This window comes from Labrus mixtus, chromosome 2 (genome assembly GCF_963584025.1).
Source record: "Labrus mixtus chromosome 2, fLabMix1.1, whole genome shotgun sequence".
Taxonomy (NCBI): domain Eukaryota; kingdom Metazoa; phylum Chordata; class Actinopteri; order Labriformes; family Labridae; genus Labrus; species Labrus mixtus.
The window spans coordinates 34,653,507-34,670,573 of NC_083613.1; the positions used below are offsets into that span (position 1 = coordinate 34,653,507).

At 41.0% G+C, this 17,067-nt stretch overlaps 1 protein-coding gene and 1 long non-coding RNA gene across 3 annotated transcripts in view; both read left to right on the forward strand.

Annotated features, from left to right (window-relative positions):
* The window catches only part of LOC132953940 (actin-related protein 2-B), an 11,656-nt gene extending 9,465 nt beyond the window's left edge, over positions 1-2,191 (forward strand). Inside the window, exons 9-10 of the mRNA XM_061026331.1 lie at positions 582-1,778; positions 1,810-2,191. Of these exons, the coding sequence (XP_060882314.1) occupies positions 582-752 (171 nt within the window). The 3' untranslated portion in view covers positions 753-1,778; positions 1,810-2,191. The remainder of the gene's footprint in view (positions 1-581; positions 1,779-1,809) is intronic.
* Positions 2,192-11,920: 9,729 nt separating this feature from the next.
* LOC132993281 (uncharacterized) lies at positions 11,921-16,787 on the forward strand. 2 transcript variants are annotated; one of them, XR_009676442.1, is made up of 3 exons: positions 11,921-12,037; positions 12,190-12,227; positions 16,743-16,787. It is a non-coding gene; the product is annotated as an uncharacterized LOC132993281 (long non-coding RNA). The 2 variants fall into 2 exon arrangements; XR_009676441.1 differs by lacking the exon at positions 16,743-16,787 and adding an exon at positions 13,102-13,154.
* Positions 16,788-17,067: the final 280 nt, after the last annotated feature.

Below are 17,067 nucleotides of genomic sequence, written 5' to 3' on the forward strand. Positions count from 1 at the left end.
TCAAACTGGAGACTGGAAGAATACGTTCACCGATACAAGTGTCTGAAATTAATTTCCTCTGGAGGGTGTCTGGGCTCAGACTTAGAGAGGGGGGGAGGAGCTTAGACATTCAGGGGGAGGAGCTCGGAGTAGAGGTGCTGCTCCTTCGGTTCAGGCATCCTCCTGGATGCCTCTCTGGGACGTCCACCTGGGAGGAGACCCCCAGGGGTAGACCCAGATGTCCCCGTTTCCTCTCTGAATGAGACACAGTTTTTGTCAACATGTTTTGCTTCTGTTCTGTTTTTTCAGGGACTTTGAGAAAATGTTTGCTTTGATACTCTGAGTAATTTAATGTTTCACTTTCACTCGATGGTGTTTAGAAATACTGTGAAAGAATATCTCAGAGATCTCCTGTTTTTGTGCAGTTACTGTGTTCACCACTAGAGGGTGCCAAAGCCTAAAGCTTAAAACACTTCAGATGAAATGTCCCGGTCCCGTGTGGACATCTGGATGTTCTCGACTCGCCCAAATCCTCCAGCCTGTGATTAAGAAACACTCTGAGTTTGTTCTCTGCTGACGCCCCTCTGCTCATCTTTCCACAGAAATTCAAGATCAGGATAGAGGACCCCCCTCGCCGTAAGCACATGGTGTTCCTGGGCGGCGCCGTGCTGGCCGACATCATGAAGGACAAGGACAACTTCTGGATGACACGGGACGAGTACCAGGAGAAAGGGACGCGCGTGCTGGAGAAGCTTGGAGTCACCGTCAGATAAAACACAAACAAACAAAAACAAAAACACTTCCTCCCACGAGTCCCTCCATCCGCCCCCCCACCCCGCCACCCCGCCGCCCGCCTGCTGATATCCACGCAACGCTCACCCTGAAGTCTATGGATGGACGCTCTCTGTCTCACAAAGCAAAGAAGGGAGGATGCAAGGAATGAAGGAAGGAAGGGAACGAGGGATTATGAAGGATGATGTGGAGTTTGGGGTAAGACCTCTCAAAGCGGCGAGCGCTGTGACCTTTTCAAATATTTGACCCCAGACTTGAGAGAAAAATAACGAGTTAACTTCTGCAGAAGCAACACAGCCGAGTTTAAAGGAGCAGTGCCACATTCTTTGAAAACATGCCCGGAAGATGATGAGAATGATACCACTCTTATTGACGGAGGAGACGGTTAGCTTAGCATTAAAACGCTCTCACTGGTGGAGCCCCCCCCTCACTTAGTCTCAGTCATTTGATCTGACAGTAAAACCGAACATGTAAAGGTCCTTTAAACTTAATGTTTGTAAACACAACATTCAAACTAGGCCCCTTCTCCTGGGCTCAGAAGCCCCGCCCCCTGCAGGATGTAGTGTGTACGTTTACTGCTTGTAGCTACACTACAAGCTAACACACGCTAGCACAAGCTAACCGCCGGTGTTTGTCACCTTCCTGTCCAACAGGAAGTAGATCAACTCCACGTCCACGGGTAAAAGACAACACAAGGTTCACCCTCGTTTTAGAACGAGCTTTATCCACTTGGTGTTTCTCCTCACTCTCATTATATTTTCTCTTCTTTGCTGCTACGTCCACGTCCGTCATATTCACCGCTTTGAATCTCGTCCAATCACTGAATTGTATCCACTCCTAAACTCACCTGCTGCGCTGTCATTGGCTGGAGGAAACACACCAGCTCCGCCCAGAAACGTCCCGAGTCAACCAGAACAAATCAGAACAGTAAAATCCAGTCAGAGGACAGAGTCTCTGCAGACACAGTCACCACCACACATGTATGAAGTCTGTATTTTATTTTGAAGGTCCCTACATAAGTCTGTATTTTTTTTGAAGGTCCCTACATAAGTCTGTATTTTATTTTGAAGGTCTCTTCCTCTTCCTCCTCGTCTCGACCTCGGTGACCTGAAGTGAATCGTTTCTGCTTTAGTGTAACAGAATCCTGAAGAGTATTATTTGTGACATGATGATGAGTCTGATGTCAGGACATGGTGACCACGTCAAAGCTGGTATTTGTGGTTCTCCGTCTGCCTTGTCCTGTGTGTATCAGAGGCTCACACACACACACACACACACACACACACACACACACACACACGCCAAGTGCAGCTCTTCTCCGCTGTTCTTTTTCTTTTTTTTTTTGGTCGTCCTTTTTATGTTTTGTTTATGTCATAAATGCCAAACAGCTGATTGAAATAAAGCAAAGTGATTTATAGACGCCTGGTGTCCTCGTGTTTTAAATACGCAGATGACGCCGTCCTCTGTAAAATGGGATCACGGTGCATTCAAGTGGTGTCGGACACATCGGAAAAACGAGTTTTCCGCTCATGAACGCCTGCTCAAGTCGGAAGAACAACTCAGAAACTCCGGAAAGAATTAGCTGCCTTGGAGAAAGGACAGACACTGAATCAACAGGACGGGTTAGAGAACGTGTTTTCATTTGTCGCAGCACGGCTCTTACTGGGACGAAGCTGGGAGACACACAGGTATAATAATTAATCGTGTCTTTTATTCACCTGGAAAATTATCCAAAGTGTAGCTGTAGATTTGAAGAACCTGTGCTGGGTCTCATCTGATCACCTGCTCCCCCTCTTCAATGCAGAGCGGGACGTCACACATTCTGAGGAAACCTGCACCCAACACCTGGGCCCTTTCTTAATATCCACACTTCAGTAGTCAGTACTTTTCAGTAGGAGTTTCAGTAGACTGAACTCTCGTGGTCATTCAGTGGTCATTTTTTGGGTCCACCTCAGTATACTGAACATTTCAGTATGGATACTAACTTCCGGGTTTTATGCAGTATGGATCGGATGCTTGCTTTCAGGAAATGAATTGTATTTTACCCACAATGCTGTGCGAAATTAAACGTAAATCGTCACTTCACGTCCGCCTCCAAATCAAAACAAACGAGCGTGGATTAATAGAATCAATTTTTAATCTAGAGTTAAAGTCCCGACTGAAATCACAACTTTTAATTAACAACAGAAAATAAAACAAATATCTGCATTATTATAAAACCTTTCCCCCTCTATTTAAATAATGATTTCACTATTTAAATGTGTCTTTATTGGTTTATTTTATATTCTGTATCTTACTGTCTTTCATTTGTTCTTTATGTACTGTATGTTATTTAGTTATTTAATCTTTTACTTGATTTACATTGTGATATTGTTTTTTGTTTACCTGACTGTATATGTGCATTACTCTTCTTGAATAAAGATAAACAAAAAAATGAATTACTGAATTCAATCTTTACTGAATGAATCAGAAGAAGTAGGAACAAATATCTGCCTACTGAATAGTAGATACTAAACAGTATACAGCAGATAGTAGGTACTAAACAGTAAACAGCAGATAGTAGGTACTAAACAGTATACAGTAGATACTAAACAGTATACAGCAGATAGTAGATACTAAACAGTAAACAGCAGATAGTAGGTACTAAACAGTAAACAGCAGATAGTAGATACTAAACAGTATACAGTAGATACTAAACAGTATACAGCACAGATAGTAGATACTAAACAGTATACAGTAGATACTAAACAGTAAACAGCAGATAGTAGGTACTAAACAGTATACAGCAGATAGTAGGTACTAAACAGTAAACAGCAGATAGTAGGTACTAAACAGTAAACAGCAGATAGTAGATACTAAACAGTATACAGCAGATAGTAGATACTAAACAGTACACAGCAGATAGTAGGTACTAAACAGTATACAGTAGATACTAAACAGTATACAGCACAGATAGTAGATACTAAACAGTATACAGCACAGATAGTAGATACTAAACAGTAAACAGTAGATACTAAACAGTATACAGCAGATAGTAGATACTAAACAGTATACAGCAGATAGTAGATACTAAACAGTAAACAGCAGATAGTAGGTACTAAACAGTATACTGCAGATAGTAGATACTAAACAGTATACAGCAGATAGTAGGTACTAAACAGTAAACAGCAGATAGTAGGTACTAAACAGTAGATACTAAAGAGTAAACAGCAGCTAGTAGGTACTAAACATTAAACAGCAGATAGTAGGTACTAAACAGTATACAGCAGATAGTAGATACTAAACAGTATACAGCAGATAGTAGATACTAAACAGTAAACAGCAGATAGTAGGTACTAAACAGTATACTGCAGATAGTAGATACTAAACAGTATACAGCAGATAGTAGGTACTAAACAGTAAACAGCAGATAGTAGGTACTAAACAGTAGATACTAAAGAGTAAACAGCAGCTAGTAGGTACTAAACATTAAACAGCAGATAGTAGGTACTAAACAGTATACAGCAGATAGTAGGTACTAAACAGTATACAGCAGATAGTAGATACTAAACAGTATACAGCAGATAGTAGGTACTAAACAGTAAACAGCAGATAGTAGGTACTAAACAGTATACAGCAGATAGTAGATACTAAACAGTAAACAGCAGATAGTAGGTACTAAACAGTATACTGCAGATAGTAGGTACTAAACAGTATCCAGCAGATAGTAGATACTAAACAGTATACAGCAGATAGTAGATACTAAAGAGTAAACAGCAGATAGTAGGTACTAAACATTAAACAGCTGATAGTAGGTACTAAACAGTATACAGCAGATAGTAGGTACTAAACATTAAACAGCAGATAGTAGGTACTAAACAGTATACAGCAGATAGTAGGTACTAAACAGTATACAACAGATAGTAGGTACTAAACATTAAACAGAAGATAGTAGATACTAAAGAGTAAACAGCAGATAGTAGGTACTAAACAGTATACAGCAGATAGTAGATACTAAACATTAAACAGCAGATAGTAGATACGAAACAGTATACTGCAGATAGTAGGTACTAAACATTAAACAGCAGATAGTAGATACTAAAGAGTAAACAGCAGATAGTAGGTACTAAACAGTATACAGCAGATAGTAGGTACTAAACACTAAACAGCAGATAGTAGATACTAAACAGTATACAGCAGATAGTAGGTACTAAACAGTATACAGCAGATAGTAGGTACTAAACATTAAACAGCAGATAGTAGGTACTAAACATTAAACAGCAGATAGTAGGTACTAAACAGCAGATAGTAGGTACTAAACATTAAACAGCAGATAGTAGGTACTAAACAGTACACAGCAGATAGTAGATACTAAAGAGTAAACAGCAGATAGTAGGTACTAAACAGTATACAGCAGATAGTAGGTACTAAACAGTATACAGCAGATAGTAGATACTAAACAGTATACAGCACAGATAGTAGATACTGAAGAGTATACAGCAGATAGTAGGTACTAAACAGTATACAGCAGATAGTAGATACTAAACAGTAAACAGCAGATAGTAGGTACTGAAGAGTATACTGCAGATAGTAGATACTAAACAGTAAACAGCAGATAGTAGGTACTAAACAGTATACAGCAGATAATAGATACTAAACAGTAAACAGCAGATAGTAGATACTAAACAGTATACAGCAGATAGTAGATACTAAACAGTATACAGCAGATAGTAGATACTAAACAGTATACAGCAGATAGTAGGTACTGAAGAGTATACAGCAGATAGTAGGTACTAAACAGTATACTGCAGATAGTATGTACTAAACAGTAAACAGCAGATAGTAGGTACTAAACAGTATACTGCAGATAGTAGGTACTAAACAGTAAACAGCAGATAATAGGTACTAAACAGTAAACAGCAGATAGTAGGTACTAAACAGTATACAGCAGATAGTAGGTACTAAACAGTATACAGCAGATAGTAGATACTAAACAGTAAACAGCAGATAGTAGGTACTAAACAGCAGATAGTAGATACTAAACAGTATACAGCAAATAGTAGATACTAAACAGCAGATAGTAGGTACTAAACAGTATACAGCAGATAGTAGGTACTAAACATTAAACAGCAGATAGTAGGTACTAAACAGTAAACAGCAGATAGTAGGTACTAAACAGTATACAGCAGATAGTAGATACTAAACAGCAGATAGTAGGTACTAAACAGTATACAGCAGATAGTAGGTACTAAACAGTAAACAGCAGATAGTAGGTACTAAACATTAAACAGCAGATAGTAGATACTAAACAGCAGATAGTAGGTACTAAACATTAAACAGCAGATAGTAGATACTAAAGAGTAAACAGCAGATAGTAGGTACTAAACAGTATACAGCAGATAGTAGGTACTAAACATTAAACAGCAGATAGTAGATACTAAACAGTATACAGCAGATAGTAGGTACTAAACAGTATACAGCAGATAGTAGGTACTAAACATTAAACAGCAGATAGTAGGTACTAAACATTAAACAGCAGATAGTAGATACTAAACAGCAGATAGTAGGTACTAAACATTAAACAGCAGATAGTAGGTACTAAACAGTACACAGCAGATAGTAGATACTAAAGAGTAAACAGCAGATAGTAGGTACTAAACAGTATACAGCAGATAGTAGATACTAAACAGTAAACAGCAGATAGTAGATACTGAAGAGTATACAGCAGATAGTAGGTACTAAACAGTATACAGCAGATAGTAGATACTAAACAGTATACAGCAGATAGTAGATACTAAACAGTAAACAGCAGATAGTAGATACTAAACAATATACAACAGATAGTAGGTACTAAACAGTATACAGCAGATCGTAGATACTAAAGAGTAAACAGCAGATAGTAGGTACTAAACAGTATACAGCAGATAGTAGGTACTAAACATTAAACAGCAGATAGTAGGTACTGAAGAGTATACTGCAGATAGTAGATACTAAACAGTAAACAGCAGATAGTAGGTACTAAACAATATACAGCAGATAGTAGGTACTAAACAGTATACAGCAGATAGTAGGTACTAAACAGTAAACAGCAGATAGTAGGTACTAAACAGTAAACAGCAGATAGTAGGTACTAAACAGTATACAGCAGATAGTAGGTACTAAACAGTAAACAGCAGATAGTAGGTACTAAACAGTATACTGCAGATAGTATGTACTAAACAGTAAACAGCAGATAGTAGGTACTAAACAGTATACTGCAGATAGTAGGTACTAAACAGTAAACAGCAGATAATAGGTACTAAACAGTAAACAGCAGATAGTAGGTAGTAAACAGTAAACAGCAGATAGTAGGTACTAAACAGTATACAGCAGATAGTAGGTACTAAACAGTATACAGCAGATAGTAGGTACTAAACAGTAAACAGCAGATAGTAGGTACTAAACAGCAGATAGTAGATACTAAACAGTATACAGCAGATAGTAGGTACTAAACAGTATACAGCAGATAGTAGGTACTAAACAGTAAACAGCAGATAGTAGGTACTAAACAGCAGATAGTAGGTACTAAACAATATACAGCAGATAGTAGGTACTAAACATTAAACAGCAGATAGTAGGTACTAAACAGTAAACAGCAGATAGTAGGTACTAAACAATATACAGCAGATAGTAGGTACTAAACATTAAACAGCAGATAGTAGGTACTAAACAGTAAACAGCAGATAGTAGGTACTAAACAGTATACAGCAGATAGTAGGTACTAAACAGCAGATAGTAGGTACTAAACAATATACAGCAGATAGTAGGTACTAAACAGTAAACAGCAGATAGTAGATACTAAACAGCAGATAGTAGGTACTAAACAGTATACAGCAGATAGTAGGTACTAAACAGTAAACAGCAGATAGTAGATACTAAACAGCAGATAGTAGGTACTAAACAGTATACAGCAGATAGTAGGTACTAAACAGTAAACAGTAGATAGTAGGTACTAAACAGTATACAGCAGATAGTAGGTACTAAACAGTATACAGCAGATAGTAGGTACTAAAGAGTATACAGCAGATAGTAGGTACTAAACAATATACAGCAGATAGTAGGTACTAAACAGTATACAGTAGATAGTAGGTACTAAACAGTAAACAGCAGATAGTAGGTACTAAACAGTATACAGCAGATAGTAGATACTAAACAGCAGATAGTAGGTACTAAACAGTATACAGCAGATAGTAGGTACTAAACAGTAAACAGCAGATAGTAGGTACTAAACATTAAACAGCAGATAGTAGATACTAAACAGCAGATAGTAGGTACTAAACAGTAAACAGCAGATAGTAGGTACTAAACAATATACAGCAGATAGTAGGTACTAAACAGTAAACAGTAGATAGTAGGTACTAAACAGTAAACAGCAGATAGTAGGTACTAAACAGTATACAGCAGATAGTAGGTACTAAACAGCAGATAGTAGGTACTAAACAATATACAGCAGATAGTAGGTACTAAACAGTATACAGCAGATAGTAGATACTAAACAGCAGATAGTAGGTACTAAACAGTATACAGCAGATAGTAGGTACTAAACAGTAAACAGCAGATAGTAGGTACTAAACAGTATACAGCAGATAGTAGGTACTAAACAGTATACAGCAGATAGTAGGTACTAAACAGCAGATAGTAGGTACTAAACAGTATACAGCAGATAGTAGATACTAAACAGTATACAGCAGATAGTAGGTACTAAACAGTATACAGTAGATAGTAGGTACTAAACAGTATACAGCAGATAGTAGGTACTAAACAGTACACAGTAGATAGTAGATACTAAACAGTATACAGCAGATAGTAGATACTAAACAGTATACAGTAGATAGTAGGTACTAAACAGTATACAGTAGATAGTAGGTACTAAACAGTAAACAGCAGATAGTAGGTACTAAACAGTATACAGTAGATAGTAGGTACTAAACAGTAAACAGCAGATAGTAGATACTAAACAGTACACAGCAGATAGTAGATACTAAACAGTATACAGCAGATAGTAGATACTAAACAGTATACAGCAGATAGTAGGTACTAAACAGTATACAGTAGATAGTAGGTACTAAACAGTATACAGCAGATAGTAGGTACTAAACAGTACACAGTAGATAGTAGATACTAAACAGTATACAGCAGATAGTAGATACTAAACAGTATACAGTAGATAGTAGGTACTAAACAGTATACAGTAGATAGTAGGTACTAAACAGTAAACAGCAGATAGTAGGTACTAAACAGTATACAGTAGATAGTAGGTACTAAACAGTAAACAGCAGATAGTAGGTACTAAACAGTATACAGTAGATAGTAGGTACTAAACAGTAAACAGCAGATAGTAGGTACTAAACAGTATACAGTAGATAGTAGGTACTAAACAGTAAACAGCAGATAGTAGGTACTGACTACTGACAGATTGAAGAGGTACTTCGGATACAGCCCAGCTGTTTGTTTTTTCATAGGTTTGACTGTTTGAGAGAGAGAGAGAAAGCCTGGTTTATATGCCTGTCATCACTTACAGGTAGTCGGGCAGGGTCTCCAAGTAATCAGAAAGCAAAGCCATAACCGACCACTAGAAGGAGCCAGAGCTCTGAAACAGAAATGGTACCAGGGAGGTGAAAGAAACATGGCAGGGCAGTCACAGTGCTGAGGATGCACTAAAGGGACACAGGACACTCGTGTGATGAGTTATTTAAATTTAGCCTTTAAAGGAGCAGTATGTAACTCTGACTCCTAGTGTTTAAAATGGGTACTGCAGTCTAAATTCTAAACATTATAGAGAGCTGTCTCCCCCCCCCCTCCCCTCTAGAGTCCATGCTCACTCAGGTCACCATGTGGTGGACTCTGAAGCTTCAGTGTTTATCCAGCTCTGCATGGGTCTGTAAACCTTTCTGTGTTCTAACCTCTCTCCATTTTTCAAAAGCATCTCCAATATTGATCCTAGTTTGAGCACGTTTCTGCTCGTGGAGCTTATTAGAAACATGCAGAGGCTTTTTAGGTCGGGTACAATCACTTCTATCTGAACCACTTCTCTTGCCCGCTTCCATCGCTGCAACACCTGTTGACCTGATAACTGCTCTCATATCTGACAAACCGAGGGGTGTCCAAAACGGCTGTGTGGGGGGGTCGCCTTAAAACCTCCTACCTTCTCTGGTCCAAACAGTCCAGTAATAATATCTGCCGTTCTGAATACAAATCATTTTGAGGCTTAAGTTCAAGTTTTAAAACATCAAGTGTGTCAGATCAGTAAAAGCTGCAGAACACACACACACACACACTTGGGATGTGATGGGAGGGGTTTATGTGTTGGTGGTCTATCATGGTCACATTTGTTTCAGATTTCATCCCAGTAAACAAAGTGAGGCAGGCAGACTCGCTGGGGCCTCGCTAAATCAGGCCCAGACCGACGACCCGGGCCGCTGGATTCCTCACACCCTGGGACCGACACACACACACACACACACACACACACACACACACACACACACACACACACACACACACACACACACACACACACACACATGGTTTCTGAATTTGCAAGGTTCATTTTTAAGCCTTCTTCATGTCGATTGGGATGTCTGTGTTTATCAGGGTTTAACCTCTGACCTGTGGCGTCTGCTTCAGAGTTATATCTGCAGCTCAAGACGTTGATCGTGTGATATTTTTATCAGCTGTGTTGTCGTGTGTCGATCAGTCATCTCAGTTATTAAACCACAGGAACTCAAACAGAAAAAGGACCTCGAGTTCAGACCTCAGATTTTAAGGAACTGTCATCATTTCTTTCCCCAAAACGTTTGTTACTCAGGACAACGGGATATTTAGATCACAAACAATCAAACAGCTGTAGCACACAATAACAACACTGCTCCACACACACACACATGCATATAACACACCTCCAGGTCCTCCGTTCGTCCAGATGCATTGTGGGTAACAGTCTCTCCCTCCGGCTGTCACAGGATGTAGCCTCTCTCTCGCTCTCTGTTTCTGTTGTTAAATGAGCACAATAACATCCTGAGTCGTGTCCCGTAGTGTTTCAAACATGAAGTAAACACGGAGAGGGAGCCGGGCGGGGTCTTCATCCAGCGGGTCCATCATCATCATCATCATCATCATCATCATCATCATCAGCGTGCAGTGAGGAGAATGATGAAATGTGGCAGACGTTAATTTACGGTGAACCAGATTGTTTTTTTGTGGAATTAATCTTTTTCTGACTCTTTTTGTTTTCTGTCTTTGGCTCTGTGTTAAAAATATCGTTATGTTTTAGAGACAATAAATAAAACAATGTGGCCGAAAAAAGCCCCCGGAGTTCATTCATGACACCAAATTTGTTATTTTCCCCTGAAATTAAAGTAGGGTTATCCATCAAATTGGACCCGTGACCAATCCCAGATTGTATCCACTGAAGCTTCAGTGTTTATCCAGCTCTGCATGGGTCTGTAAACCTTTCTGTGTTCTAACCTCTCTCCATTTTTCAAAAGCATCTCCACTATTGATCCTAGTTTGAGCACGTTTCTGCGCGTGGAGCTTATTAGAAACATGCAGAGGCTTTTTAGGTCGGGTACAATCACTTCTATCTGAACCACTTCTCTTGCCCGCTTCCATCGCTGCAACACCTGTTGACCTGATAACTGCTCTCATATCTGACAAACCGAGGGGTGTCCAAAACAGCCGTGTGGGGGCGTGTCTTAAAAGCGCCTACCTTCTCTGGTCCAAACAAATCCAGAGCATTCAGGAGCAGAATCTAAAGTTAGAAGGAGGACATACTGGCTGCTGCATTGTTGTCATCATATAGTAAGGTACCTTCATCATTTCACTCTCTACAAATCTCACTGATTGGACCTATAACACAGGTACACATCAAACTTGCTCTTCGTATGAATGGATTTGATGACACACACACTTTTAGTTTCCGGATGATGTATTTGTCTTTATACACGTCTCCTCGTCTTTTTGAGATTTACATCCATCATATAAGAAACAATAAAAAAATAGAACTGAAAATGTACATAATACACCTGATACATATACATTTATATATATATATATATATTCTGTTTTTTACATAGGTAAAAATGTGAATTATATAAAAAAGACAAAACAATGACTTAAACCTTTGCTCTGTTTTGTTTCTTTTACACAGTAAATATTATCAGGACACGATGAAGAAGAAGGCTTCAGGCACTTTCCTTTAAAAGCCAATGAGAAGCGGCACCCAACAGACGCACTGGTTCTGATCCAGGTTTCTGCCTGTTCATCATGAGTCTGGTTCTGTTCGAGGTTTCTGCCTGTTCATCATGAGTCTGGTTCTGATCGAGGTTTCTGCCTGTTCATCATGAGTCTGGTTCTGTTCGAGGTTTCTGCCTGTTCATCATGAGTCTGGTTCTGATCCAGGTTTCTGTCTGTTCATCATGAGTCTGGTTCTGATCCAGGTTTCTGTCTGGTCTACATCAGTCTGGTTCTGTTCGAGGTTTCTGCCTGTTCAACATCAGTCTGGTTCTGTTCGAGGTTTCTGTCTGTTCATCATGAGTCTGGTTCTGTTCAAGGTTTCTGCCTGTTCATCATGAGTCTGGTTCTGTTCGAGGTTTCTGCCTGTTCATCATGAGTCTGGTTCTGATCCAGGTTTCTGTCTGTTCATCATGAGTCTGGTTCTGATCCAGGTTTCTGTCTGGTCTACATGAGACTGGTTCTGTTCGAGGTTTCTGCCTGTTCAACATCAGTCTGGTTCTGTTCGAGGTTTCTGTCTGTTCATCATGAGTCTGGTTCTGTTCAAGGTTTCTGCCTGTTCATCATGAGTCTGGTTCTGATCCAGGTTACTGTCTGTTCATCATGAGTCTAGTTCTGTTCCAGGTTTCTGTCTGTTCTACATGAGTATGGTTCTGCTTCAGGTTTCTGTCTGTTCGTCATGAGTCTGTTTCTGCTCCAGGTTTCTGCCTGTTCAACATGAGTCTGGTTCTGTTCGAGGTTTCTGTCTGTTCATCATGAGTATGGTTCTGTTCCAGGTTTCTGCCTGTTCATCATGAATCTGGTTCTGTTCGAGGTTTCTGCCTGTTCATCATGAATCTGGTTCTGTTCGAGGTTTCTGCCTGTTCATCATGAGTCTGGTTCTGATCCAGGTTTATGTCTGTTCATCATGAGTCTGGTTCTGATCCAGGTTTCTGTCTGGTCTACATGAGTCTGGTTCTGATCGAGGTTTCTGCCTGTTCAACATCAGTATGGTTCTGCTCCAGGTTTCTGCCTGTTCATCATGAGTCTGGTTCTGTTCCAGGTTTCTGTCTGTTCTACATGAGTATGGTTCTGTTTCAGGCTTCTGTCTGTTCATCATGAGTCTGGTTCTGCTCCAGGTTTCTGCCTGTTCAACATGAGTCTGGTTCTGTTCGAGGTTTCTGTCTGTTCATCATGAGTATGGTTCTGCTCCAGGTTTATGCCTGTTCATCATGAGTCTGGTTCTGATCCAGGTTTCTGCCTGTTCATCATGAGTCTGGTTCTGTTCGAGGTTTCTGCCTGTTCATCATGAGTCTGATTCTGATCCAGGTTTATGTCTGTTCATCATGAGTCTGGTTCTGATCCAGGTTTCTGTCTGGTCTACATGAGTCTGGTTCTGTTCGAGGTTTCTGCCTGTTCAACATCAGTCTGGTTCTGGTCGAGGTTTCTGTCTGTTCAAGAGTATGGTTCTGCTCCAGGTTTCTGCCTGTTCATCATGAGTCTGGTTCTGTTCGAGGTTTCTGTCTGTTCATCATGAGTCTGGTTCTGATCCAGGTTTCTGCCTGTTCAACATGAGTCTGGTTCTGTTCGAGGTTTCTGTCTGTTAATCATGAGTATGGTTCTGCTCCAGGTTTCTGCCTGTTCATCATGAGTCTGGTTCTGTTCGAGGTTCCTGCCTGTTCATCATGAGTCTGGTTCTGATCCAGGTTTCTGTCTGTTCATCATGAGTCTGGTTCTGATCCAGGTTTCTGCCTGTTCTACATGAGTCTGGTTCTGTTCGAGGTTTCTGTCTGTTCATCAAGAGTCTGGTTCTGCTCCAGGTTTCTGTCTGTTCATCATGAGTATGGTTCTGTTCCAGGTTTCTGTCTGTTCATCATGAGTCTGGTCCTGTCCAGGTTTCTGCCTGTTCATCATGAGTCTGGTTCTGTTCAAGGTTTCTGCCTGTTCAACATCAGTCTGGTTCTGTTCGAGGTTTCTGTCTGTTCATCATGAGTATGGTTCTGTTCGAGGTTTCTGCCTGTTCATCATGAGTCTAGTTCTGTTCGAGGTTTCTGCCTGTTCATCATGAGTCTGGTTCTGATCCAGGTTTATTTCTGTTCATCATGAGTCTGGTTCTGATCCAGGTTTCTGTCTGGTCTACATGAGTCTGGTTCTGATCGAGGTTTCTGCCTGTTCAACATCAGTCTGGTTTTGTTCGAGGTTTCTGTCTGTCATCATGAGTATGGTTCTGCTCCAGGTTTCTGCCTGTTCATCATGAGTCTGGTTCTGTTCCAGGTTTCTGTCTGTTCTACATGAGTATGGTTCTGTTTCAGGCTTCTGTCTGTTCATCATGAGTCTGGTTCTGCTCCAGGTTTCTGCCTGTTCAACATGAGTCTGGTTCTGTTCGAGGTTTCTGTCTGTTCATCATGAGTCTGGTTCTGATCCAGGTTTCTGTCTGTTCATCATGAGTCTGGTTCTGTTCAAGGTTTCTGCCTGTTCATCATGAGTCTGGTTCTGATCCAGGTTTCTGTCTGTTCATCATGAGTCTGGTTCTGATCCAGGTTTCTGTCTGGTCTACATGAGTCTGGTTCTGTTCGAGGTTTCTGCCTGTTCAACATCAGTCTGGTTCTGTTCGAGGTTTCTGTCTGTTCATCATGAGTATGGTTCTGCTCCAGGTTTCTGCCTGTTCATCATGAGTCTGGTTCTGTTCCAGGTTTCTGTCTGTTCTACATGAGTATGGTTCTGTTTCAGGCTTCTGTCTGTTCATCATGAGTCTGGTTCAGCTCCAGGTTTCTGCCTGTTCAACATGAGTCTGGTTCTGTTCGAGGTTTCTGTCTGTTCATCATGAGTCTGGTTCTGATCCAGGTTTCTGCCTGTTCATCATGAGTCTGGTTCTGTTCAAGGTTTCTGCCTGTTCATCATGAGTCTGGTTCTGATCCAGGTTTCTGTCTGTTCATCATGAGTCTGGTTCTGATCCAGGTTTCTGTCTGGTCTACATGAGTCTGGTTCTGTTCGAGGTTTCTGCCTGTTCAACATCAGTCTGGTTCTGTTCGAGGTTTCTGTCTGTTCATCATGAGTATGGTTCTGCTCCAGGTTTCTGCCTGTTCATCATGAGTCTGGTTCTGTTCAAGATTTCTGCCTGTTCATCATGAGTCTGGTTCTGATCCAGGTTTCTGTCTGTTCATCATGAGTCTGGTTCTGTTCCAGGTTTCTGTCTGTTCTACATGAGTATGGTTCTGCTTCAGGTTTCTGTCTGTTCGTCATGAGTCTGTTTCTGCTCCAGGTATCTGCCTGTTCAACATGAATCTGGTTCTGTTCGAGGTTTCTGTCTGTTCATCATGAGTATGGTTCTGCTCCAGGTTTCTGCCTGTTCATCATGAATCTGGTTCTGTTCGAGGTTTCTGCCTGTTCATCATGAGTCTAGTTCTGTTCGAGGTTTCTGCCTGTTCATCATGAGTCTAGTTCTGTTCGAGGTTTCTGCCTGTTCATCATGAGTCTGGTTCTGATCCAGGTTTATGTCTGTTCATCATGAGTCTGGTTCTGATCCAGGTTTCTGTCTGGTCTACATGAGTCTGGTTCTGATCGAGGTTTCTGCCTGTTCAACATCAGTCTGGTTCTGTTCGAGGTTTCTGTCTGTCATCATGAGTATGGTTCTGCTCTAGGTTTCTGCCTGTTCATCATGAGTCTGGTTCTGTTCCAGGTTTCTGTCTGTTCTACATGAGTATGGTTCTGTTTCAGGCTTCTGTCTGTTCATCATGAGTCTGGTTCTGCTCCAGGTTTCTGCCTGTTCAACATGAGTCTGGTTCTGTTCGAGGTTTCTGTCTGTTCATCATGAGTCTGGTTCTGATCCAGGTTTCTGCCTGTTCATCATGAGTCTGGTTCTGATCCAGGTTTCTGTCTGTTCATCATGAGTCTGGTTCTGTTTGAGGTTTCTGTCTGTTCATCATGAGTCTGGTTCTGTTCGAGGTTTCTGCCTGTTCAACATCAGTCTGGTTCTGTTTGAGGTTTCTGTCTGTTCATCATGAGTATGGTTCTGCTCCAGGTTTCTGCCTGTTCATCATGAGTCTGGTTCTGTTCGAGGTTTCTGCCTGTTCATCATGAGTCTGGTTCTGTTCAAGATTTCTGCCTGTTCATCATGAGTCTGGTTCTGATCCAGGTTTCTGTCTGTTCATCATGAGTCTGGTTCTGTTCCAGGTTTCTGTCTGTTCTACATGAGTATGGTTCTGCTTCAGGTTTCTGTCTGTTCGTCATGAGTCTGTTTCTGCTCCAGGTTTCTGCCTGTTCAACATGAGTCTGGTTCTGTTCGAGGTTTCTGTCTGTTCATCATGAGTATGGTTCTGCTCCAGGTTTCTGCCTGTTCATCATGAATCTGGTTCTGTTCGAGGTTTCTGCCTGTTCATCATGAGTCTAGTTCTGCTCGAGGTTTCTGCCTGTTCATCATGAGTCTGTTTCTGATCCAGGTTTATGTCTGTTCATCATGAGTCTGGTTCTGATCCAGGTTTCTGTCTGGTCTACATGAGTCTGGTTCTGATCGAGGTTTCTGCCTGTTCAACATCAGTCTGGTTCTGTTCGAGGTTTCTGTCTGTCATCATGAGTATGGTTCTGCTCCAGGTTTCTGCCTGTTCATCATGAGTCTGGTTCTGTTCCAGGTTTCTGTCTGTTCTACATGAGTATGGTTCTGTTTCAGGCTTCTGTCTGTTCATCATGAGTCTGGTTCTGCTCCAGGTTTCTGCCTGTTCAACATGAGTCTGGTTCTGTTCGAGGTTTCTGTCTGTTCATCATGAGTCTGGTTCTGCTCCAGGTTTCTGCCTGTTCAACATCAGTCTGGTTCTGTTCGAGGTTTCTGTCTGTCATCATGAGTATGGTTCTGCTCCAGGTTTCTGCCTGGTCTACATGAGTCTGGTTCTGATCGAGGTTTCTGCCTGTTCAACATCAGTCTGGTTCTGTTCGAGGTTTCTGCCTGTTCATCATGAGTCTAGTTCTGTTCGAGGTTTCTGCCTGTTCATCATGAGTCTGGTTCTGATCCAGGTTTATGTCTGTTCATCATGAGTCTGGTTCTGATCCAGGTTTCTGTCTGGTCTACATGAG